General features: G+C 45.7%; 1 protein-coding gene across 4 annotated transcripts in view; it reads right to left on the bottom strand.

Annotated features, from left to right (window-relative positions):
* LOC144683528 (chemokine-like protein TAFA-5) overlaps window positions 1–27,484 on the bottom strand; it is a 376,146-nt gene that overhangs the window by 247,897 nt on the left and 100,765 nt on the right. For all 4 annotated transcript variants that reach the window (XM_078546609.1, XM_078546607.1, XM_078546608.1 and 1 more), the window contains one exon: window positions 18,963–19,112. In XM_078546609.1, the coding sequence (XP_078402735.1) occupies window positions 18,963–19,112 (150 nt within the window). The remainder of the gene's footprint in view (window positions 1–18,962; window positions 19,113–27,484) is intronic.

Here is a 27,484-nt window from a genome sequence, read left to right as displayed (position 1 = left end):
AAGCAGTCCATGTCCAAATGCAGCAAGAGCTGAACAATATCCAGGTTTGGGCTGACAAGTAACAAGTGGCAAGTAACATTCGTGCCACACAAGTGCCAGGCAATGACAATCTCCAATAAGAGAGAATTTAACTATCACCCCTTGACGTTCAATGGCAGTACCATCACTGAATCCCCCACTATCAACACCCTAGGGGTTACCATTGACCAAAAACTGAACTGAACTACCCATATAAATACTGTGGCTACAAGAGTGGGTCAGAGGCTAGGAACCCTGCGATGATTGACTTACCTCCTGACTTCCCAAAGCCTGTCCACCATCTACAAGGCACAAGTCAGGAGTGTGATGGAATACTCCCCACTTGCCTGGATGAGTGCAGCTCCAACAACACTCAAGAAGCTTGACACCATCCAAAGAAAAGCAGCCCACTTGATTGGCACCACATCCACAAACATTCATTCTCTCCACCACCGACGCACAGTAGCAGCAGTGTGTACCATCTACAAGATGCACTGAAGAATTCACCAAGTCTCCTTAGACAGCACCTGCCAAACCCATGACAACTACCATCTAGAAGGACAAGGGCAGCAGATTGATGGGAACACCACCACCTGAAAGTTCCCCTCCAAGTCACTCACCATCCTGACTTGGAAATATATCGCCGTTCCTTCACTGTCGCTGGGTCAAAATCCTAGAACTCCCTTCCTAACAGCACTATGGGTGTACCTACACCACATGAACTGCAGCGATTCAAGAAGGCAGCTCCCCACCACCTTCCCAAGGGCAACTAGGGATGGGCAATAAATGCTGGCCCTGCCAGCGAAGCCCACATCCCATAAATGAATTTTTAAAAAAATTTAAAGCCTCTATCGGGTCTCCTCTTACGCCAAGATTTCCCAGACCCGTCGTCGCTGGACCCACCACAGGAAATTCGGCAGCCCAGCCAAAAGTCCATTGACATTTGGCAGGACTAGATGATCCTGGTAGCAGGCAGGGCTGGAAATCTTATCCTTAGTCTTTTTTCTAGAGAAAACAGTTCCAGCTTGCTCAATCTTCCATGGTAGTTTTTTTTAATTCATTCCTGGGATGTGGGCGTCACTGGCTAGGCTAGGATTTATTGTCCATTCCTAATTGCCTTTCTTCAGGGGGCATTTAAGAGTCAACCACATTGCTGTGGGTCTGGAGTCACATGTAGGCCAGACCAGGTAAGGACGACAGATTTCCTTCCCATTAGCGAACCAAATGGGTTTTTACAACAATCAACAGTGGTTTCATGGTCATCATTAGACTTTTAATTCCAGATTTTTGTTGAATTTAAATTGGTGCGATTTAAATTCAATAAAAATCTGGAATTAAAAGTCTAATGATGACCTTACAATGCTGGTAACATCCCTTATAAATCTTTGCTGCATTTTCTTCAGTGCGCTTCAATATATGTTTTGTGGTATGGAGAGCAGAACTGCACAAAGCTCTCTATTTATGGTTTAACGAAGATCCTGTATAAATTCAACATTATGACCTGCCATTGCATTTCCTCCAGAAATGAACTCCAGTGCTCTGAAGAAGAGTCATACGGACTCAAAACATTGACTCTGTTTCTCTCTCCCCGCATGTTGTTAGACCTGCTGAGTTTTTCCAGCATTTTCTGCTTTTGTTTCAGATTTCCAGCATCTGCAGTATTTTGCTTTTATCCAGTGCTTCATGGTTCTTAATAACTTGTTTTGCTACTTTTAACAATCCCAGGTCTCTTTGCTTCTCTGGCCCATTTAGTTTCTTAACTTTGAAGTGGTCACCTTATGATATGTCCGAAAATGAAGCTCCTCACGATTCCATATATTGATTTTTATTAGTCATTTATTGATACGAACACTGTGCAAGCTTGTTCATCTTTTCCTGTTTCTTTTTGGCGTTCTCCACTTTTTCAACTATACCACCCCAATTTCCTAACATCTCCATATTTCATCACCATAACCTTCCTATTAACACTCCCAGGATAGCTTAGCTGACAGGTGGAAACAGCACAGCCAGGGACCCTTGGAGATGATCAGCAGCAGGCCACGGGTGGCGGGGTGGTGGGGAGAGAATCGAGCAATCAGGGGGTCTGTGGGTGTGGGAAGCATCTGGTGATTGGGGCTGGAGGGCATTGAAAGCCCCCTTGGGAGACGGGAGCATTCTCATTGTTCCTGGACTGCTGAAAAAGGCTTGTGGAGCTGGCATCTCCCATCTCCCTTTCATGGCTAACATTTCCAAGCCCTGGGGAACTCATACAGCAGCAGTGAATTTTAAATAGGGCTCCCAGTTTCACTGTGAAAGCACAATTTAAACATGTCAATTAAGCGTCCCAACGCTTCACTGCGGGACACTTAGATATCCCTATATCCACTGCCATAAAAGACAGTGGGCACATCTGTACAATGTTGGGGTTGCATTTCCCCGTAGTTAGCTTCTAAACCTCCTCTTGATCCTCTCTGAAGCTCTGTCCCTCTGCCCCCCACCAAGCCCTCCCGACAAGATCGGGGCTTGTATAAGCCTGTCTTTGATTCTGTGACATTCAGCACCAGTTAGTTTCCTGGGTTCACAGAAAGCCCAATTTCAAAGATGATGTTTGGTTTGATGTTTTTTTCTTTTTCTGGGCCAGCTCATTTCACTACATCTATTATTACTGATTAAAACTCACTGAAATTTAGACGGTGGATTGCAGAAACTGTTAGTGTGGATTTCCAAAAGACAGGGCATTTCTAATTAATGTTATGGAATTGTTTGAAAAAACAACAGGAAACATATGCAAGGGCAATACAGTGAATATGGGTGTTGGGGACTTTAAACAGCGGCAGAGAATGGCCAGTTTATGAACGTGTGGGAAAAAGGTTGGAAGCTGATGAAAGGCAAGTGGATCAATGAGCTACAACTTACTTTTTTCTAAACATGAGTAAGATCAGGAGCGCATTTCAAATATGTTCATGACAAACACATGTTAACAGTCTAATAATTTCGTCCCTGCCAAGGGGCTTGTCAAGATGTCAGCCAAAAAAACTTCCAAGGAAGGCACCTGAGAAAATAAAGAGCAGGGAAGAATCCACTACCTGAATATAAGTAGAATATAATGGTATATTTTTAAAATTTATTTATTATAGTGCTTTGGGGGAAGGAAATAATGTGAAAAATGTTTTCACTGCGGTGATAAATTTTATGAATTAGAACCTATAGTGCAGATCTTTACCAGTTAAAGCACTTTGGGAGTTTAAATAGAGTTCAGCACAGCCTGAATAATTTTCCATCCATTCTGTCCCACCAGGAGAGATAATTCATAGAAACCACCAGTGACTTTAAAGAGCAATATAAAAACGCAGACTACATCAACAACTCTTCTTCACTCTACTTGACAGTGTCTTCCCTCCCCTCTCTCTTGTCTCTTCTGCATGTTTCCCAAATGTATTTTCACCTTTTAAAAAGCACAAGCCATGCAGAAGACGGCAGTCAAGGTGTTTAACGGAGGAGAGCTGGAAAGATGGTGAAACATAGGGAAGGAATTCCAGAGCTGTGGGCTTAGGTGGCTGAAGGCACCACCACCAATGGTGTGGTGAAGGAGGTGGGGTTTGCACATCAAAGAGTTGGAGAAATGCAGAGTTCTCAGGTCACTGTTGTTTTAAATAGAGCTTCCAGCCCCATCAGTGAATTTGTGAAGACAATACTAAGTTTTATGACCTGAGTCAGCTCCACAGTAAGAGTGGCAGTCAGCAGATTTCTGATGTATGAGATGTATGATGAATAGGACGGTAAGTTGACCTGTGCAATTTTAACTGCCCATCTGTCCCATTCCCATCTGGTAGATTGGGTTAAATTCTGAGCCATACTTCACTTAACATTTAATGCCGTGTTGATTATGCTTCTCATATATTGGAACAAAGTCAAGTTTTTAGAATGAAGGAAACATCCAAATGAGACTAAAGTAAGTTAAATGTATGCAATGATTTTTTATACTGTATGAAATTATAAACTGCTTAAACTAATGGACTGCGAAATTCAAATGCAGAGCACCCATTCTTTGCACAATACAGATGGACTTAGAGGTCCAAAATGGTGTCCATGGCATGCATGTAAACTTCTCATGCGAGTTGTGCTAGATGCCATCTTGGTGGCAGCATTAGTGTGCTTGCAGTGTGAACATCCACCAGAAATATGCAGAGTAAGCAGATCATGATGTCACTCATCATGGAACACTGATTTGATATCAGTGTTGCCATTTTGAAGCTCAATGCTCCATCATGCATGGTTGAACACATGCTCAGCAGCAGGAAGAAACCAACTTCAATGCTACTCAAAGTGATCATCAATTATGTTCAGCTTAGTTGCTGGTTGTAGCAGTGGCCAGTAGAAATCAATTGTACAAATGTTTGGTGCTTTCTACAGGTTCTTTAAAGTTGCCGCTGTCCACAGGGAGTGGTGGGGCAGGTGCTGATGGATTTGAGCCAGTTGTCCCCGTGCACGGGTGCAGTAGGAGGCCTAACCCTTGAAATACAGCATGAGTGGGAGAATGAACAGAGATCATGAAGAGCAGGACAAATTACTGGACGAGGGAGGAGGAGGGGAAAAACAGCCCTCAGCGCGAGGCCATGTCCAATAATGGTGTTCACCGCACCCGCCTCAGTAGAAAGGCCCCCCAAAAGACTCACTCTGGGGGAAATGGGTGCAGGATAGATTTGGGCCTGTTACCCCCAAAAGCAGATTAGGATGGCACAGAGGCAGATGAGTGCTGAGGCAGGCTGGTGAAAAGGTCCACCTTGGTTCTCTGGGACTTCATCCCAGTTGTTTGATTACTTATTAGGCCTTCTAGCCCACATGCCCCATTACCTACCACACCCCCCACCTATTCCGCATACTAACTCATGACGCCTACCCACCTGCATGTCCCCTTATAGCTCCAAGCCAACTCATGGCTCTTCCATGCCCATTCACCCAGCATTCACTATGTACAGAACAAATGAACCCAAAAGTAACGATGGCATGTGTGAAAATGCTTTAAAAAATACCCATTCATAATTCTTTGAAAAAAAAATTAGTGTTCCTACAAACCCATAAAAGCGTCAATCAAATAGACCATTAAAGTTTCAATAACAGAAGCTTTAAGCACTTCACACTTCTTAATTTTGTGCAAAAAAACATTGAGACATTCACAGATCACAGTGAAAAAAAATTGTTGCCATGTAAAGATGTCAATCAAGCAAAGTCAACAGTCCTCTCCAGCTTTGTAAACAATCTCCCGCTCACATAATCTTTTTAATGCTTTTTGCTCTCATGAGAGCCTTTTTAGTCTTTAAATGAGGGGCCTTCCCCTCCTAACAGCCCACAAACAACCTTGCATGTCTGGTTTGCTTGTCATCCTCCCAGTTTGGCGAGCCCCCCTCAACAACCCTCCCCACCCCAGTCACCACTGGGTTAATACCAGCAGCAGCGAAATGAAGGCCTTAAGTAGGCATTAATTGTCCACTTAAGAGACTCAATTGGCAATGGGTGGGAAAGTTGTTCATGGCTGTTCCTACCACAGACTTAACTTGAGGTGGAGGCAGGAAGGCAATGGGTCTCCATTCACCACCCTCTCACCTGACTAAATGTCCCCACCACCGAACTCGCTACAGGGAAGGACATTAAATTCTGCCTCAGAGGATGGTCTCACTTTCAGAGGAGCAATGATGATGAATGCTGATAGGTACACTGTCATTACTACTGCAAAATCCATGCCAATGCGGATAGAGGGGACAGAGTAAAAGCTGTTCTAAAAGCAAAAAACTGCGGATGCTGGAAATCTGAAATAAAAACAGAAAACGCTGGGAAAACTCTGCAGGTCTGGCAGCATCTTTTAACTCTGAAGAGGAGTCCTACGGGCTCAAAGCATTAACTCTCTGTCTCTCTCCACAAATGTTGCCAGGCCTGCTGAGTTTTTCCAGCATTTTCTGTTTTTATTTTAAAAACTATTGTCTGAGATTTCACTGTTTAGGAAGGTGTGAAAGGGGAAATTAAAATGCCATGATTCGGCTTTATAATATTAATGAGAATGCTTACATCACTCCTTCCACTGCCCACTCAATGAAACCGAAGCTCAGCATGGCTATAGCAAGTTTATCTTTTCGTTCCGACAGAAAATACTTACGAGGCCACAGAGATTCCCTCCTGTATCGCATTACTCAGTTGCTATCACTCCAGGAAACATGTGGCTTCTTTATGAGCTAGTAGCAGGAGAGCATTTCAAAAATCTAAATGCCATCTCTTTTCTTGCAAGTAGAGTTAAGTTAGTACAAAGGCTTGCTGACACCATTCCATCAACTTGATACCATGATACTGGCTGAGCTAAAGGGAAAATTATTGTGGCTGAGTCAGGTAAAAATACAGCAGTACCAGAGCAATACTGCTGGCAAAGCTTAAAAAGCAGTCAACGTTATTCACAAAATGAATAAAAATGGCAAGTAGTCCATAAAAAAAATGAATTTGACAAGTTGCCTAAGACTTTTTATTTTTCTAACTCCGAAGTGCACCTGTACTGGATAGCTTTGTTGAGGTAGATTTTGGTCTGTGCCCTGTTTTTGGGCCCAGATTCAGTGCTGTGCGGCTGATGCACAGCCAAATCAAGAACCTGGGTATCAATAGAAATTGATCTTCAGGCCATCTCAGCCTACATGACATGAGCCGCTGGCAATGTTCACGCCTCCATATGAGCTCATATGAGTGATGACTTCAATTTCGGGTCACCTCCATTGTCGGCAGTGGCCCTCAGGTAAGTCCCAGGCAGTGGGATTAGAGCAGGCTACAGAGGATGTAGGGAATAAAGTTAACTTCCAATCTTTGATTGGCATCTGCTGAGGCCACTAAAGATTCCCGAATGGGGCAGATCTGATGCGACTGTCCCACTTCTCACTGGCCAAAATCTGAATGTTGTCTTCCAAAGGCACTTGGCCCCTTAAATATGTAAATTGGAGTCTAACACCTGCTTTAAGCATCTGTTTGGTATGTCTAAAAATATAACCTTACAAGCTTAGCAGTGCGACCAAAACCTGCACAGATTGGGCATGGGCTATGTCACTACTACCTTGGTCTTTACTGCGCCTGTTTTATGCCCAGGAGCAAGTTCTATTCCGTCATGTAATAAATAGGGTTCAAATTTTCTCTATGTGGTAATACAAAGAGGTCTTAGTGCAATGTTTTTTTTTCCTTTTGCTGCACAGCTTACATTTGTGCTGCATCAGTTTTTCTCTGTAATTCTTTGTGTGGGTGGCAACAAAATAACCTCATATTAAAGCCAATGGGCTAGAAATTTGCCATCTGATATTATTGTATGAAAGCTTGTCTTGTTTGTATCAAACTCCTTTGTTCACTATTTTAATGGATGGACTAGCTTGTTTAAAATACATACTAAGAGAAAGAAAAAGCAATTAACTTGTTAACGTCGCCATTAAAATGATACAGAAATTTGTTGGGAGCGAGCTAAGTATTTGTAATGATAAAATTATATAATTTCCAGGCTAATGAGTATATTAAATAGAGCCTCACTTTCATTAACAAGGTGAGAATTCAGGTACTCTTGAACTTGAGCTTTGAATTCAGCTTCTCGTAACTGCAACTTGTTTGCTAAGGTCAAATTTGAAGAAAAAATATGATTATGGCAGAATTTTACCTCTGCAGGTGGGCATGTGCCTGACTGAGCATAAAATCACACGAGATGACATCAGGCGAGCGTTCCGAAGTCATGCCGCGCTCACTCAGTGTTTCCCTTGGTGAGCGCACGCAAAAGTCGGAAGCACGCCTGCCGACAATTAAGGGGGAAATTAAGCCCATTAACAGCGCAATTGTCTGTTATTTTTCATAGCCTGTCCAACCTTAGGGTTGGCAGATGGGTGAATCGGCCAGGCAGCCTTTATATTTTTCATCAAACCTCATCCAAGGGCGGGATGAGGTTTCCATTATTAGATAAAATAAAAATAGAAACCTGTGGGCAGCATTTTTATCATCCATGTATTCACATGCCTGATTGTGATGCTTTCCTGATTATAAAAGCTTTATTTCCTGGGTTTCAGGTCTTCAGCTCCTTGAGGCAGCTCTCTGCCTTCAGGGAGCTTTTTCTCAGCGTTCTCCCATGCCCATTGTTGACGTCATCGCCCGCCGCCCTATCGCCCCCACCCCGGCAGCGCATGCTTCACGCTGGCTGACCGCTGATTGGTCAGGCAGTATGAAATCGTGGTCAGGGGCCAATCGCGGTTGGCGGTCCGTTTCCTGACCGAACCCAGGACCGTCGATCGCGCCCGCCCGCCGAGCTGAAAATTCAGGCCTATGACTATTATATATGATTCAAAATAGCATTCATTTTTTTTATGATGTGCAACACTGGTGACGATGTAAGCCAAACCCAAAGTAGGTGTAAATTTCATGTTAAAGTGAATTTGAACATTCAAATGCAGAGTCAAATAAAGTTTCCAGTGGATTTGTAATTAAAGCTTCCACTATACTAGACATTGCCTTCATTCCCTACCATCCAATACATCTCCCTGTCCACCATGTTCAGCATTTACTGCTCTCCAACTATTCTTAATTATGTTTTGTTGTAGGAGAAATAAAGCAGACTTTAAAGGTGATGGGTTTTTGAGTTTGACAATAGTGATAAACAGCTGGTAGTGAAACGGAAGGTTTGTTTTTACATCATTCCTGATTTTTATTTCTATTGAAGTCAATGGGGTTTTAGCCAGTCTGGATGAAATACTCTACAGTACATTAACTTCATGTCCAACTGTGTTTTTTTAGAATGCAAAAGCCTTTCCTTGAAACAAATTACACAGCTTAAACACAAAAAACTAATTAAAATAGAACTACAAGTTCAGCAGGGATTTCCTTATTTAATTTTGGGTGTAATTGAGGTAGCACCGGCTAAATGTAACCTCTTCCTTTTTCAAACAGAACAAGGGAGAGAAGAGCCAGCAGCAGACTAATGAATCAGCAGCTGAGAAGTCTTGGATAAGGAGTTCCAGGAGATCAACAGTCATTTTTTGAAACATTCTCATACATTCCTGTGTAGCTCCAATAATTTTGGATTAGGAATGGAACAAAGCCCAATAGACATGGAAGTACTTGAATTGTGGCAATTTTTTGCCACAGTGTTAGCTATCATTCCAAGTGAATTTATGGTGATTAAACACCGGCCTCCAGCTTGAGTTGGAGTGCTCACACAGCAGAATGAGGCTATCCTGGATCAAGTTAATCCTGTGTACAACAAATATTAACCTGCATTTCCATATGCAGTGTTAGCTTGTGGCATCTGAGATTCCTGGGATTGGAGCAACGAAAAGCAGGATTTAAGAAAAAATATTGTTTTCCAGCATACGCACAAAATTAACATGTAAAAGACTTGCTTACAAATGAGCAAATTGTCATGCAAGTGAATCATCTGTTTTGGGAATTCAAAAAAACTTGCAGACTGAAATACCTTTTGTATGAAGAGGCAGGATTATCTCCAGAATGATCTCATAGTAAAGGATCTTCTAGGAAGAGTGATTGTAACATGATAGAAACTTATGTTCAGTTTGAGGGTGAGAAATTTGGGTCTGAATCTAGTGTCCTAGACTTAAATAAAGGCAATTACAAATGGATGAAAACAGTTAGCTAAAGTAGGCTGTGAAAATAGGTTAAAAGGTAAGACTGTAGATAACTAATGACAAGCGTTTAAGGCGATGTTTCATAACTGTCAACAAAAATATATTCCACTGAGAAATACTCTACAACTAGGATGTGTCATTTGTGGCTAACTGAGGAAGTTAAGGACGGTATCAAATTGAAATAAAAGGTGTACAATGTGTGTGGCAGGCCGGAAGACTGGGAAATTTTTTAGAAACTAGCGAAGCATGGTTACAAAAAAGAAGACAGAGAAATTAGAGTAAGCAAGCAAGAAATATAAAAACAGGTAGTAAGAGCTTCTACAAGTATATAAAAAGGAAGCACATAGCTAAAGTAAATGTTTTCCCCTTAGAGGATTCGGCTAGGGAATTAATAATAGGAAACAGGAAAAGGGAAGAGACTTTGAACAAGTATTTTGTATTTGCCTTCAGGGTAGAAGTCACAAAAAGCATCCTAAGAATAGTGGAAAATTAAGGGACAAAAGGGAGGGAGAAACTTAAAATGATCACTACCACAAGAGAAAAAGTACTAGGAAAACTAATGGGACTAAAGGCTGACAAATCCCTTGGACCTGATATCCTGCATCATAGCGTCTTAAAAGAAATGAATGCAGAGATGGTGTACATATTGGTTCTAATTTTCCAAAATTCCCTAGATTTGGGAAAGGTCCCAGCAGGTAGGAAAACTGCAAATGTAACACTCCTATTCAAGGAAGGAGGGAGACAGAAAGCAGGAAACTAAAGTCCATTTCGCCTAATATCTGTCATTGGGGAAATACTGGAATCCACTATTAATGTAGTAATAGCGGACATTTTGAAAATCATAATATAATCAAGCAGAGTCCACATGGTTTTATGAAAGGAAAATTGTGTTTGACAAATTTATTAGAGCTCTTTGAGGATGTAACAAACATGGTAGGTAAAGTGACACCAGTAAATGTAGTGCATTTGGATTTCCAAAAGGCATTTGATAAGGTGCAAGTTAAAGGTTACTACACAAAATAACAGCTCATGGTATTGGGGTTAATATCTCAGCACGGATAGAGAATTGGATAACTAGCAGGAAATGGAGAGTCAGGATAAATAGGTCATTTTCAGGTTGGTAAACTGTAACTAATAGGGTGCCACAAAGATCAGTGCTGGGGCTTCAACTATTTATAATCTATATTAATGATTTGGATACAGGGACAGAGTGTACTGTGGCCAGATTTGCTGATCTGTTCGGTCTTGATCTACAGTAACAAGAACGCTAATGCACATAAATTTTCTGATACCCATACCTATCCAATTATTCAGTACCTAACTGTAGGGTGGACATTATTTTTTCAGCCCCCTCTGTTCCTGAGCAGAACAAAACAATTTTTAAACTAAAAGAGTGGTCCAGTGAGGGCAAAAATTTCTCTTCACTGTGAAAACATCAAACTGCTAGAACTAATACCTTTATTATAGAGGCTTGTTTTTTTAAATTGCTTCTTCTGCATCTTACTGAGCTCATATTGGGAATTAATTCCATGTATGTAATATGAAAGTAAGCAATCTTTAAATTACTTACAGCTGAATTCAGAAATCCTATCCTACAACTTCGCAGCCCTAATTCTTTTAGGCAGGCTCTCTTTGAGTTCAGTGCTGTTTGCGCAAAATTTAATGTCCTCAGTTTATTTTTAACTAAAAGCACCTCATTTCGTTAACTAACTTATTAAAGACAATTCTGTTTTCTTGTTTTAGATCACTTCTTAACACTTAGCATTGTAGGATTGCTGTTTTGAAATCAGAGCTCTAAATAGTTGCTCCAATAGAGCTTTACTTTTACTTACAATGCAGCAATTGTTAAGGGTAGGCATTGCAGAAATGCAAACAATCCTTTAGTTTAAACTGTGGCAGAACAAAACTATCTTCATATTGCAAAAAGCATTCTGATAATTACAATATACAAACCATAATTGAAAGATGTGGATAAAAATGTAAAAGATTTTTTTATGGCAATGGGAAGTAGAACAACAGGAAATTAATGTAAAATAGATTAATGCACAAAACATAATTTTATTGTTGACAAGAAACATGTAAATGATAGAAAAAATAACCTTAGAAATATAAAGTCATGGAACATCTGTCTGACCAAAGATGGCACAGTTCAGCTGGTGAGTTTTGGGATATCTAGAGAATAGAGAATTGTACATAGATTTTAGCAAGGCATTTGACAAGGTCCCACATGGCAGATTGGTCAAGAAAGTAAAAGCCCATGGGATTCAGGGTAATGTGGCAAACTGGATAAAAGGTTGGCTTTGTACCAGGAAACAAAGGGTAATGGTCGATGGATGCCCTTGCGAATGGAAAGTTGTCTCAAGTGGTGTTCCACAGGGCTCGGTGTTGGGACCCTTGGTGTTTGTGTTATATATTAACGATTTGGACGTGAACGTGGGGGGTACGATTGGGAAATTTGCAGATGACACGAAGATTGGCCGAGTAGTGGATAATGTAGAGGACAGCCATAATCTCCAAAACGATATAGATGGGTTGGTGGAGTGGGCGGTAAAGTGGCAGATGGATTTTAACTTAGAGAAGTGTGAGGTCATATATTTAGGGAGGTCAAACAGTTACAGGGATTACACAATAAATGGGAATATACTAAGAGGGGTAGATGAAGTGAGAGATCTTGGCGTACAAGTACATAGGTCCCTGAAGGTATCATTCAAGTAGACAAGGTTGTAAAGAAGGCATATGGAATGCCCTCCTTCATTGGCAGAGGTAAAGAATATAAAAGTAAGGATATAATGTTAGAATTGTATAAAACACTGGCGAGGCCACAACTGGAGTATTGTGTGCAGTTCTGGTCACCACATTACAGGAAGGACTTAATAGCTCTGGAGAGAGTACAGAGGAGGTTTACAAGAATGTTGCCAGGGTTAGAAAAGTGTAGCTATGAGGAGAGATTGGATAGGTTGGGGTTATTTTCCTTAGAACAAAGAAGGCTGAGAGTTGATTTGATTGAGGTGTACAAAATTGAGGGGAATAGATAGAGTGGACAGGATAAAATTGTTTCCCTTGGTGGAGAATTCTAGAACCAGGGGACATAGATTCAAGATAAATGGCAGAAGGTGTAGGGGGGGACATGAGGAAGAACTTTTTTATGCAGAGGGTAGTGGGTGTCTGGAATTTGCTGCCCAAGTTGATGGTAGAGGCAGAAACTCTAAACTCTTTTAAAAAGTACTTGGATCTGCACCTTAAGTGCTGTAAGCTGCAGGGCTATGGGCCGGGTGCAGGAAGGTGGGATTAGAAAGGGCACCTGGGTGTCCTTGGGCTGGCAGGGACAAGATAGGCCGAATGGCCTCCTTCTGTGCTGTAATTTTTCTATGGTTCTATGGTTCTAATATAACAGTCCTGTTGAGCTGGCACAAATCTGTACAGGTAAACTGTACTACTTATTCTCACAAATATGTGGATAAGCTTTACAACAACAAAAATGGTAGTTATGCTTTGGCCTCTGCCCTTTTTGAAAGATTTCACCCTCAAACATGCATTTGAAGCTGGCAACATGAAAAACTTGGTGCTAAAGATCATCTAGGGACCTCATTCACCTGGATCACTTCATCATTCCCATAATTTGTACACATAATATCACAGATGTTAAAAAGGAATCCATTGAAAGAAAGGCTATCAATCAGCTTGCTGCTTCAGAAGCCATTTCTGTCCAGAATTGAAAGATTGATTTCACCCAATCTGATGATTGGAGAATTTGGTCATACAGTTTGGTATTGTGCTCCAAAGGCCATTACTGCCATGTCAGCAGTAAAAAAGAGCTAGGTCTAGTTTCAGCATCTACTCAGAAAATCTCTATACCAACGGTCACTAGAAATCTGTAGAAGCTGCTAAAAAGCCTTCTGATAAGAAGCCACCAAGGAAACACACGTAGATTCAACTTACTCCAGTGAACAAATGAATGTGAACAAATGAAAGGAAGGCAGAGAATGTCTGAAGCATTCAAAAAGTTAAGGGCTGAATTCCACCCCCACCCCACATTGGCGGGGGGGGGGTGGAGTTGAAGGGCGGGCACGTACAGGCGTGCTTCTGATCAGCACCCTCGATCGGAGGCGCACCGCCATTTTACGTGGGCAGGCCAATTAAGGCCCGCCCAGCGTGACATCCGCACAGAAGCGAAAATCGAGAGTGCACTCTTTCGCGCATGTACATGAAAGAGCACACACATCTCCCTGAGGCTAAGTGCAGCCTCAGGGAGATCGGCTGTAAGTGTAAAAAAGATAAAAATAGAAAAATAAAATTTTCCTTACATGTCCCCTCATGTGACAATGTCACATGAGTTGGGACATGTCCATAATTTTTTTAAAAACCTTTATTAAAATTTTTTAAAGCCTACATGAAACCTCATCCCGCCCGTGGATGAGGTTTCATGTTTTTTCTAGTTCCCACCGGGGCTCCTGGCCTGCCCGCTAACTTTAAGGTTGGACGGGCAGGTTCCTTAATTACTTAATTGACCCCGTCAATGACCTCAATTGGCCATGGACAGGTCGGCGGGTGCGCAGCTGATTTCGCTGCACTCCCGCCTTCCTGAAAATTTAAATGGGGTGCGGAGACATTAGGAGTTCCCCCCGACATCACCGTGCATCATTTTACGCATCAGCGAGCAGACCCCGCCCCCACTCACCAACTCGTAAAATTCTGCCCTAAGAGTTGATTGAATAAGGAATTTTTTAAAAATTCTTTCACAGGATGTGGGCATTGCTAGCTAGGCCAGCCTTTTTTGCCTAGCCCTAATTGCCCTTGAGAGGGCAGTGGTGAGTGGTCTTGTTGAACTGCTGCAGGCCATGTGGTACAGATACACCCATAGTGCCCCGTTTGCAGACCTGAGGGGCCTTCGTGGCTCTTTGCAGGCGTTGCCCGTCTTTTATCAGGACCTGATCAAAGTCTGGAACATGGTCATCTCGCGACGCAGCTCTCCACCATCAGAGGTAACGCCTATCATCAGAGAGCCGCAGCTCAGGAATCAGCACCTCTGCCCTTTGCAGTGGCTGACGGAGAGGAAAGCTGTGGCTGCTGGGGTGACCAGGATCAGGGACGTGCTGGGTGGTGAAGGAGTGGGCTGGATGATTCCACGGGAGTTTGTGCATCGCGCGTCGGTGGACATCCAGATCACGGCCAATGCCATTCAAGACCTTAGGACGGTCGTGCTCGGCCCTGACGTCATACTGGGCCTTGAGGTGACGCAGTGCACAGTGGTCTTCCCCCTGCTTGGACAGAATTCCACGTTGGCCCCAAGCCCCGGACCTTCCCTCGGGAGCCGGTGCCCCACAACCTGCGTCACCTCACAGAAATGCCCTCCATGCCCTTTAGCACAGCGCGGAGGGGTTTCCTGTATGGGCTGCATGCACATCCTTCACTTCCTTGCCCTCGCCCACCGCCCAGATACGCCCTGGCGTGCCTTGTTGCCGTCCAGCGGCGGAGGTCCCCAGTGGGGGTCCCTCTACGGGGGCATCCTCCCATTTTCCCTCGGGGACATGGAGTGGAGAGTGTCGCATGCAGCAGTCCCATACAACCATAGTTTGTGTCGGTTCACAGACTCCCAAGATGCCTGCATGCATCTTTTGTGGCCCTGTGGAGTCCGTGGACCATGTCTATATAGAGCGTTGTAGGCTGCACTACCTTTTCAGTTATTTAAAAAACCTCATACTGTTGTTTGGTTTGCACTTCAGTCCCACACTCCTGATCTACAGGCACCCGGTGCAGAGGAGTCTGAGAGGGAGGGGGACCTCCTCGTGAACCGGCTCCTAGGCCTGGCCAAGTTGGCCATTAACAGGTCCAGGCAGCGGGCGATCGAGGGAGCCATACGACCCGACTGTCTGCCCCTCTTCCACGACTATGTTTGCGGCCAGGTGTCCCTGGAGCGGGAGCACGCGGTGTCCGCTGGCACTGTCAAGGCCTTCCGTGCCCGGTGGGCACCGTGGGGACTGGGGTATTTTATTGACCCTGTTAACCACATCTTGGTTGAAAGTTTGCAAGTTTCCTTTGAATTTTTGTCTTTGATTTTGCAGTTTCTTTTTAAGCGCCAGCCTTATACTTTGTCCCTAATTTTGTTAATTTAGTTTATTTGGTTGACTCAAAAGAGTTACACCCATAGTGCTGTTAGGGAGGGAGTTCCAGGATTTTGATCTAGTGACAGTGAAGGAAGGCAATATAGTTTGAAGTCAGGATGGTGTGTGGCTTGGAGGGGTGTTCCCATGCATCTGCTGCCCTTGTCCTCCTAGGTGATAGAGGTGTGCATTTGGAAAGTGATGTCAAAAGAGCCTTGGTGAATTTTTGCAGTGCATCCTGTAGATGGTACATACTGTTGCCACTGTGTGTTGATGGTGGAGGGACTGGATGTAGAAGATGGTGGATGGGGTGCTAATCAAGCGGCTGCTTTGTCTTGGATGGTGTTGAGCTTCCCGAGTGTTGTTGGAGCTGCACTCATCCAGGCAGGTGGAGAGTATTCCACCACATTCCTGACCTTGTGCCTTGTAGATGGTGGACAGGCTTTGGGGAGTCAGGAGGAGAGCTACTTGCCGCAGAATTCGCACAATATGACCTGCTCTTGTAACCACGTTATTTATATGGCTGGTCCAATTCAGTAAAGAAATCAAGTTCATGTGTTGAAGACTGGAGCCATTGGAGGTACACAGGGCATGGGAGACAACAGAGTCAAACAGGGAGCTGGAATTATGAGCTGCAGACAGAATCTTGCACACTTTTAATAGAGGCTCAGGACCATTTCTGGGTCTACAACCCACACTCACTGTCAGCGTGCCTGTCTGGGGAAAATTCCCAGGGGCAGCCAATTAAGAGGCCTATAGCTTTGGAAATAAAAATAAAATAACCCTCAGAGATCGCCACTAGCAGCTGCAGGTCTGCCACTGGGAAGCAGGAAAGCATTGACACACTGACCCAACGCCAGCTTCTGTGAGATTCCTCCCAGCCCTGGCTTCAAGCCCATGCCTGTGGGACCAGGGAGATGCTCCCAGCATTCATGGAGCAAAGATGATAGAGGTGAATAGGAAGCCGGAATAATGACAGGCGCACAGGGAACTGGAACCATTCCAAACACATGGGAAACTGGAATTATTAAAGGCGGACAGGTGGCTACAGTCAGCAGCTAGAGGCGGGACAGGAGTGGGGGGCAGCTGGAGGTGGGAGAGGGGTGGGAGAGCTGGAGGTGGGAGAGGGGTGGGGGGCAGCTGGAGGTGGGAGAGGGATAGGGGGAGCTGGATATCATTGAAACTAAATATTCAGCCGGAAGTATAACGGGTGGCTGATGCGATGCTTTCCATCTCCCACCACCATCAGACACAAATTCCTAACCTATTATGCGCTTATGGAGTTAGTGGCCTGAAATTTTCCCGGGTCGGGCAGGCTCGGTGGGAGCAGACGAGGGCGGACGCGGAGCCAATTGCCACCCGCGATCAGCTCCGTGCCGCCATTTTACGCGGAGGGGGCCAATTAAGCCCCGACCAGCGTAAGACGCAACCAGGACCGCTCAGCGCTACCTGTGCGGGCGGGGGGAGGAGGGAGAGTCGGGGGTCAGCGTTCTTTCACACATGCGCGCGAAAGAGCGCTTGGATCTCCCTGAGGCACGGAGCTGCCTCAGGGAAATTGAAGGGCTTCTGAAATTATTGAATAAAAGGTTTATAAATTTATCTAAACATGTCCCCTCACATGGGGTGGGACATGTTTTTATTTTTATGAACATTTTTAAATTTATTTAATAAAAGCTTTAGGAAACCTCATCCCGCTCATGGATAATGTTCCCAAAAACATGCGAAGGCTGCTTGGCCGTTTCGCCTGCCCGCCAACCGTACTGTTGGACGGGCAGCGTTAACAATTTCTTAATGGCCTTAATGGGCTGTTTACATATCGGCGGGCGTGCAGCCGACTCCGGCGCGTGATCGCCAAACAAAATATCACAGGACTGCACGATAACGTCGGGACGCTTGCCCGATGTCATCGCGCGTCATTTTACACGTCAGCATGTCAGGCCTTCCCCCGCACGCCAACTGAAAAATTCTGCCCAATGAGTTACCTGTTCTCATGCAAATCAGGAAGTCAGAAATCACAAACTAAGATTACTACATTAATGATAACACAATTAACAGCATCTCAATACTAACCTTAAAGATTACACAAGAAACTTAAACGTATTAGTAAACCTATGGTGTGGATTTGCTGCCATTTCTGACAGTTAGCTCACACTGTGAAACTCTTTCCACGTTCGGTACATTTATATGATGTCAATTCCTTAGCTGCTACTGACGGGGATACAGAGGCCGAGAGTTACACAACACTGTTGTGAAAAGTGTATTCTGGTACAGCTGCAGAAAATGGGCCATTTTCAGAATCACAACCTTTTTGCAAAGAATGCTGTTTGTTTAGTCACAGACTACTGGGAACTGGGAGCAATCTTTCACACAGTGCCTGTGCTAATCTGCTGTTCTTTCACCCATTACTGTACTTCCAAAAACTCAACTTCCTCGCCAAAAAATACTGAAATTACAATGAAACAAAAATAGGAGTTAGCAACTCTTCCTTGAACTTTGTGGTTGTCTCAAAATATTCTATGTGTCTGCCTCTAATAGCTCCCTCACTGCTCTTCAGGTGCCTGATCCACCTCCATGGATGGCACCAGATAAGGAGCTAAGAGTTGTTTGATGCCCCTTAGTTAATGTTCTGTGCAAATTTTAGGGGGTGTTCGTTATTCGCAAAGAGCTAAGAACTAATTGTTAAGGGAATGTACATCCAGGGTGCCACATTTACTGCTGCACTGCAGTCAGGTGCCGAGCATTAAGAGTTATCAGTCCACCCGCCGTATGGAGAACCGCAAGAAATACACTCAATGAAGCGCCAGTATTTTGAGCCTAAAAGTCTGATTATTTTGAACTTCTGAGAACCAGAAGACATAAAAGGGAGTTTGGTTGCAGTATTATTGCAATGAGTTTAATACCAAAACAAAATGCTAAAAAAAATTATGCTAATATTAAAAAAAAATTAGAATGCTTAATACTAGTCTTTAATAAACCAGGCTGCCTTGTCAGGGTGTGCAGGCGGACAAGATACAAAACAAAGAGGCACTATCCTCCTGCAATTTTCAGCTCCTGCCCTGTAGGCTTGAGGCGTGCTTTCTCAGACCCAGAAATTTCAAAGTATTTAATAACCATTACTGAATTAAAAAAAAGGAATATTAGTCAGTGATTGGTATCTTATGTATAGAGTAAATCATAAACAGCCAAACGTATATTTTGCCTATTTTTGCAGTTCGCTGTCACTTACCATCCACGCAGGCTGGCTTGGCTCTCGTTGTGCCAGCAATCTGTCCTCTCCTACAGGCACATCGTGCTGTTTGTCTGGCTATTGTTCGCCGTGGTTGACTACTATCTCTGTCCAAGGTAACTATTTCACATGTACCCACAGCCAGCTGACCTACAACAAAACACACAACATAGGAATCAATGTTAGGTATTTTAACCCTCAGTTCCTCCCTGATGGCCTGACTTAAACTGACAAATTTGTCATGCTAGAGGCAGACAAATCAGATTCGGTCAACATTAGAATTGCAGGTTGAATTTTCTCTTTGAGAATCCAATTGTAGTTAGTGTGATGTCCTTTGACCCAAAACAGTAGGAGTAAGGAAAATTTGAGAGTACTTTAAAATGTTTGGGGAATCTGCAATTGATTTTGAAAATGTTTGTAAGGGCCTTTAAGAATTTGCATCAATTGTTAAAGGGATCAATTGTAATTTTCTTGGATAATAAGTAGCACAGGTCCATGTGACCTGGTGACTCTTGACCTGGAAGCAGTACCAACAATTTGTTAAGAACAGAAGCCATGTAACCAGGCACAAAGGGGTACTGCAAGGAGAGCTGGAGGCAGAAGGTGATCAGCACACAGATGTAGATGGAAAGAGAAGCAGAAGCAGAAGCAGAAAAGCTGGAAAGGAGTTGAGAATTTCTGGAATGAAGTGCACCATACAGGGAAGACTTCATGTGTGTAAAATTGTTTATGTGGAAGCTGTTGCCTATGGGAAATTGGCCAACTACTAGAAGGAAAGGGACTGGAAGTTTGCTTGGAAAATTTGTGTAGCTGAAATGGAGACCCACAGGCTGAGTGGGCTACCTACTAACTCAGTGAGGTAGTCTCTGTTGTATCTGCTATCCCACTGGGTAGAATGTTCAGGTCAGCGGGTGGGTATGATTGCCGGGTCCAGGAGCAGCCGGAGAACAGACCGCTGTCCATGATTGCCACCCCCCGACCACAATTTCACACTATCTGGCTGATTAATGGACAGGCAGCATGAAGTGCTTGCTAAAACGTTCAGTGCTGCCGGGGTGGAAGCGGGCACTGAAATAAGTGCAGGCGAGTGCGGAATGAAAGCTCCCGGAAGGCAGAGAGCTGCCTCAGAGCTGAAGACTTCAAAAGTATTAAATAAAGGGCAGAATGTTCAGGTCAGCGTGAGGGCATGCGCCCGACCCGCCGAGCGTTAAAATAGCAGGTGATGATGTCAGGCAAGCGTCCCAACGTCATCCCATGCTCGCGCGATATTTCGGTCAGCGGGCACGCGCAAAAGTCAGAAGCACGCCTGCCGACAATGAAGAGGGCAATTAAGCCCATTAAAGTTGTACTTACATAGAAACTAGGAGCAGGAGTAGGCCATTCGGCCCTTCGAGCCTGCTCCGCCATTCATTATGATCATGGCTGATCATCCAACTCAATAGCCTGCTCCCGCTTTCTCCCCAATAGAAACAATGTATACATTATAAAAATGCTGTCCATAGATTTTTATATATTTTTTTATTTAACAACAGAAACCTCATCCCGCCCTTGGATGAGGTTTCATGAAAAATGCAAAGGCCGCCTGGCCGATTCACCTGTCCACCCAACCGTGAGGTTGGACAGACCATGAAAAATCGGGGACAATTGCAACTTTAATGGGCTAAATTGCCCTCTTAATTGTCATCGATAGCGCTTCTGACTTTTGTGCTCACCCGCCGACCAAAATATCGCGCAAGCGCAGGATGTCGTTGGAATGCTCGCCCAACATCATCACGCACTATTTGATGCTCGTGCGGGTTGGGCACATGCCCGCACACCGACCTGAAAATTCTGCTCCGTGTGTTATATATTCTGACCATGATTTGCCTGTTAATTTACGTTTAATTTATGTTGATTCTGACTTGCACTCAAGTAAAAATTACAAAAAGTGAAACCTTGTTGGATAAGTTTCTTCTTTTGGGGATCAGTCGGTGAATTTGGTTATTTTGGTTTATAGTTTCCCCATGAGGATCATAACGTTCGCCTGAATGTATCATTTCTTGAAATGCTTTGAAATACTGTTTAAATGTGTAAAGATATTGTACTCATGGATCTTCCATAGAATTTTTAATTGTGACTCAAGAGGATTCATAGATCTTGATTTTGCTTTGGTAATGAATGGTGAAATTGCCAGTAATCACTGTCATTACTCCAGTGAAACCGACAGCAACTTCAGGAGTCCTCACATGCACAGAATAACGCTGAAAATTAGAAGCTGCTGTCAGTGAGTCGACACTCCTCCATGGGGTGCGCTGCAATGGTTGTTATCTCCATTGCAATCAAGATGTGTCAAAAACCCTTGAAAAAGTTACAACTTGTTGAATGAGTTATAGGTGGGTTTTAATGGCATACTAAGTTCATAATTACTGTTAAACACACTCACTGGCCCTGAAAAAAAAAACTATTTTTATATTTGTGAAATGTCAAATTCCTCCATAATGATAAAAAGTCCACATATTTTTAATAATTTTTTTATATCTTTATTTTAGCTTCTATCTTAATCCAATCATTTTTTATTTCACTTGCTGAACACTTAAATTGAAAATGAAGGGATTCAGTGGTTTTAATTTCCCGCTTTGCTGTGTGTGAATATTTCTATGTGATTGGCTGCTTACCCCGCCTATTGACATCACTGCTGCTTCACACAAAAACATCCTTCGACTTGGCATTAGGTTTGAACTGCTGTCGGGAAAGTGGAAAGCCATGCAACAAGGATGTCTTGAGACTAGCCTAACTAAATATACATGATGGGATAAGGACTTACTCATCCCAAATCAGGCCTGCTGGTTAGGAAACACTAATACGAGGAAGATGGGGGAACACAGTCTTAGCTGCAGTTCTTAAAAGGCTGCTAGTTAATGCAGCTGTATTTCTTGCTATCTAGTAAGGAAAACTTTGGCCAGAATATTTTGATGGACAAAGGTGCAAATAACTGAAGGACTGAGAACATCATCTTTTCCTATTCTGCAGGAAGTGTAGGGAAAGAAGATTGTCCTATTTGGCACATCTTCCCCACATGAAAAGTGTACACTTAAATTTAGAGGTCATGGCCCAATAAGTTCACGTTGTGTCCAACAGTCAAATGACAAATGCATAAGGAAAATGTTTAATCACCTTAAGGAAGCTGACCAAAGTCTATCGGCAGATTAGCTTCCTGAAGATGCTACAACATCATCACAACTTCCTAGATGAAGCGAATTTTTCTCAGACAAGTAGGTATACTTGAGTCTTTACACATAGCTGCTTGGCTGAAGTTAGACTGCCTGTGGTGCAATCAAACCTACATGGCATCATTCCTTTCATTTACCTCTTCCTCCTCAAAATAACTCAAGACAAGAATATCCAACAGCGTTCCTATATTCTGACTTTTAATTGCAGCAATCAAGTTCTGCCAACAAGGCCAGAATTTTCTGTTTGCCGGTTGGGTGGGCCCGACTGACTCAGCGGTGGGCGAGCGGCCAATTGCCACTGGAGAAATGGGCCTCGCTGCCATTTTTACATGGGCGGGCCAATTAAGGCCCGCCCAGCGGGTAAGCGGCTCCCGTGGAGAACGGGAAAATAGTCGCGGGGGTGGGGGGGGGGGCGGCCTCAGACTGCTGGTTCCAATGGGGAGCCGGCAACCCGTTTAAAGAGTGGCCAGGCAGCCTGCTTGAGGCAGTGCACCATGGCCACTCGTGGAGAGAGGGAGGGAGGTCCAAGTGGACAGCAGCATGAGCAGGAGGAGGGGGGCAGGCTGCAGGAGAGGCCAACGGGGGGGCCACTGTGCCCCTCGCTTCTCCGATGCATGCCTTGCTGTCCTCCTGCAAGAGGTGGGCATCCGTCGGCACCTTCTGTATCCTGAGGATGGGAGAAGGAGGGCCCTCCATGTCACCAGTCAGGCATGGGAGAAGGTGGGTAATGCTGCCAGTGCCCAATATGACGTGCGGCGCACTGGCACACACTGCAGGAAAAGATTCAATGATTTGCTGCGCTCTGGAAGGGTGAGTACCATGTCTATCTTGGCCATTTGACCCAGAAGGCAGCCTTAGCCTTTGAGCCCCCAAACCACCATGTCTTGCTGTCGTTACTACATAAGGCATCTGTCGCACACCTGGGTGGGCAAATGGGTACTGACCATGCTTACACCAGCCTTAGTGGTTGAGGAGAAGAAGGGTTCTTCCCGCAGTATATGTTGGTGTTTGTGGCATTTGAGTAGTCTGGGGGCAACCTGCAGGGGAGGCCGCTAGACACATAATCAGAACTCCAACACATGTCTTATTGATGGTAATGAGATGGTGCAAGGGGTGCCTCATGGTGTTTTGGGCAAGTGCCATCTACTGGCATTGGCACCACACCTAGTTGCGCCTCCTTGCTGTGGGCGCTAAGACGCGTGTGATATTCAATGTGATGGACGCCGAATTTGTCCAACGTATCCGTTGGGGGAGGGGGTTGGGACCAGCCGTACTATCTTCTGGGGACTGATCACCAGTAGTGTGGACAGGAGCCGCTGGAGGTTGGAGTGAGGCGTGCACGTGCAGAATACATGAGCGAGCAACCTGAATAAATCCTCTTCTCTGTTTTGCAGGCAAAAAGTCATCACAATGCCCGGTAGCGCCAGAGGACTGGAGGTGGGCGCACCCTCCTGAAGCGCCTCACGCCTTTTGAAGAGCAGGCCATGGAGCTGGGCAGCAGTCAGGAGGCCAGGGAGGCCGGGGGTGGCGAGGCTGGGGTCCAGCGGCCAGGTATTTGAGGTCCACAGTCCCATCCACTCTGTCTGCACACCATCCAAACCACTGATGTTTGCTGCAATTGTTAATGCTGCAACAATGCTCATTCACAGACTGAGACATTCTGACGTGTGGGTCATACAGAAGGGACCCTCGTCCCCTTGAGGAATCGTGTCTCCACCACCTTCCAAAGTCACCTTATCCCATTTGTGACCACTATCACCATGGCCTAACATGCCATTGGATCGCTGCTGCACAGCCAAAGACTTATTTCATCTGAGGGGGTTTGGGACCTCCTGCACCCTTCAGCCAGTGCACCCCACATTACTTTGTCCAAAAGGTCCTCAGCACCTCAGCGGTGAACCTCATGGCACTCAACTTAGATAAATGCCACCACGTTACTCATCCCTGCGCCAAGGGGAAATGTTGCCTTCTGCCCACCCGGTCTATGCCCCTCCCTACGGAATGAAAGCCAATAATGTGACCTCTCAATCTCCTGTGATCAACGGCAAATGTCGTTACTGTTTGCAATGTTTCCTCAGTCCCGCAACTATCCAGGCCACAATGCATCCAGGTCAGGTACCTCTGTGCTCTCCCCACTCCTATGGTTCATAACATGCCATGTGGCATTCCTGAGGCCACCTGACCAGCCTGTCTGCATGTGTGTTTAATGTTTGGGGCTCGTCTTGACTCTTTTCCACCTCACCAATGTTCTTCTCCTTAGGGTCTTGAAGGGTGAGCGACTTATGAGGCTGGGAGGGGAAAAGGATGAAAGGTTTAACTGAATGTACGCTAACTGATGCACTGTCCTTGTTGTTGATTTCAGCATCACTGCCAGAGCGACCAGCACCTCGACCCCACAGCGCCCCCCTCCACACCTGAGGGCCAACAAGCGCAACTTGCGGCACGTCATTTCAGCCAGCCAGGCATCAGCACAGACACACACACCTTGGGGGTGACTTTACCGTCGGCTAGTATCCCGGGTCACAGTGGAGAGGGCACTTCACAATCGCTGGAGGAGATGGTAGCGGCAGAGAGTGCCTATGGCACCAGCAGCTGGAGGGCTGCAGGGGACGAGGCAAATGCTGAGTCCGGCACTGATGATGTGCCTCTGGAGTTGTCCCCAATACAGCAACTGCAGGACAGGTGGCAGGAAGTGCGTTTGCATCTGGCAGGCTTGCATGAGGAAATGGTTCAGTTGCTCTCTGCGACAGAGGAGTCTAGGCAGAGTGCACGTGAAGGTTTGGCCCTCGGGGCAGAGCTTCACACTTCCTCCAATGAGAGATTGGCGACTCTCATAGAGAGGGGCTTCAATCGAATGGAATATTTCATGATTGAGATACGCTCTGACCTGCAAGCCCTCACAGCGGTACTAGCCATGGGTGATCATTCCCAATGTGGGAGATGTTGTGGACACCAAGCATCGGCACTCGGTGACCATGCATCTGCGGTGAGCAGGGAGGTAGATTTGGACCTCACGTCAGCGCAGCAGCTGCCTGTCGTTGCTGCGAGCTCCTCTCATGGCGCTCCGGATGAGGGCAGGAGCTCCTCCGCCCCTCTGCCAGTCAATGTTTCTTCCGTTGAGGCTGCGACAACTGGGGAGGTGCCAGTTCTGGAACTGGCCACTCCCTCCCAGGCGGAGCCATCACAGGCTCCACGGGCCAGAGGACGCCCGCCAAGGTCATCGAGGCCAATAGGACACCAGAGTCAGCAGGCTGAATCTCAAGCCACTCCGAGCGATGGGGCAGCACCTAGACGTAGCTCCCGCAAACGTAAGCATAAGGCACCTTAGGCGCTCCACGGGTATGTCACCGGTGATTTTGTGTTGGCCTTGGAATAGGGACACATATTTTTGTGATCGCAAAAAAGTGCTGTGTGCCTTTCTTTTGGACAAAATAAAGTCCACCTTTGTAACCATGGCTGAGGGTCTTTTGTTTGTGGTGCATTTTTCCTTTTCACAGATTTATCATGAGTGTTTGAGCAGACATTGATGTTTCTGTACTAAGCCCTTATTTGCAGCTGAACAGGTGGAAGATGTGGCACCTAAGTGCCATGTATGGATTCGCCAGGCAGTGCTGGTCCTGCTGATCCATGTGTGTGGAGCTAGCTGAAGGTTCTTTGGATTAAATTGCCCCGGCTGTCCCTGCCTCCTTGGTGTAGTAGCGGGTCGGTGTGCTGCCCCTCATCCTCGCCCTGTGCTTCCTCATCCTCTGAGGCACTGCTGGATTCATCATGTGCAGCCTCATCCAGTGCATCAAGGTCTTCATCATCAACTGCATCCCCCATTTCCAGCGCAAGATGGTGCAGCGCGCAGCGGACTACCACTATCACAGAGACGCGATCTGGGGGGTACTGGAGTGCGCCCCCTGAGAAGCACATCTTGAGAAGACCAATGGCTCTATCCACCACAGCCCTTGTGGTGCCCTGGCTCCTATTGTACCGATGCTCAGCTTCTGTGCTTGGATGGCGGAGAGGCATCATGAGCCACCTTCTGAGGAGATAGCCCGCGTCACCCAGCAGCCATCCATCAAGCCGGGCTGGGGCACTATAGAGCCCCGGCACCTGGGAGTGTCTAAGGATGTAGGCATTGTGGGAGCTGCCTGGATACCTTGCCCAGACTTGTAGAATCTGCATCCTGGGATCACACACTATCGGCACGTTCATGGAGTGGAAGCCCTTCCTGTTGACGAAGGCACCGGGCTCACCTGCTGGTGTCTTGGTGGCCACATGTGTACAGTCTATTGCACCCTGGACGCGGGGGAAGCCAGCAATGGCCGCGAAGCCTCTGGCTCGCTGTACCTGACTTGCCTGGTCACAGCGGAAGTGGATGAAGGTCAATGCACATCTGAACAGAGCATCTGTAACCTGCTTGACACAAGTGTGGACAGCTGATTGGGAGAAACCACAAAGGGCACCCACCGAGCCCTGGAAGGAGCCAGAGGCATAGAAGTGGAGGGCAGCTGTGACCTTCAGAGTCGCTGGCATGGTGTGTCCACCCACACAGTTAGGGGAGATCTCAGGGCCAATCATCTGACAGATATAGTTGACCGTCTCCCTTGAGAGTCGGAGCCTCCTTCGGCACTGCACCTCAGTCATATTGAGGTAGCTGCTTCGCCGCCTGTATACCCTGGCAGCAGGATAGTGGCGTCTTCTGTGGCCCCTTGCACCTTGGACAACCTCTTGGCCCTGCGCCCCTTGTGCCTGCGCCTGGCCTCCTAAAGGTGGCTCCCTTGGAGGCTGATTGTCCTGTCCTAGCCTCCTCCTTATTCTATCCCTTCCTTCTTCCTCAGGGGAGCTGCCTCCAGTGGAGAGGTCAGAACCCATACCCCCAGGCTAAATGGAGGCCTCCGGAAAGCTGCAGGCCCGAGAAATATTACTGTCTGCAGACTGGTTTCAAAGTACACAAGAAGCTCTTGGAAATCAATGAGAACTGCTAACAATCGCACAGGCAACTTTTAAACACTTTCAGCAATTAAAACTTTGTGTAAAACATGGACGACCCCTCTGAGTCCACATATCCCGACATTGCATGAGCTTTCTTAAAAAATCTCCTACCCGCCTGCCCGTTGGGCCCGTGCGCCGACCCGAAGTTCGCACGGACCCCTCAAAATCGTGGATAATTGGCAAGTTAGGGGCCTTAACGAGCCCTTCAATTAATGGCAGGCACGCGTCCCGCTGCTGAGCGCGCCCGCCAACCGAAATATCACGATGTCACGTGCTGATGTCGGCACGCTCACGCCACATTTTAAGCGCTGACGTGCGGGCTCCGCCACCCGC

Source organism: Cetorhinus maximus, chromosome 8 (genome assembly GCF_964194155.1).
Source record: "Cetorhinus maximus chromosome 8, sCetMax3.hap1.1, whole genome shotgun sequence".
NCBI lineage: Eukaryota > Metazoa > Chordata > Chondrichthyes > Lamniformes > Cetorhinidae > Cetorhinus > Cetorhinus maximus.
Note: the sequence above shows the minus strand (reverse complement) of the source record. Positions and strands in the feature narration are given on the sequence as shown.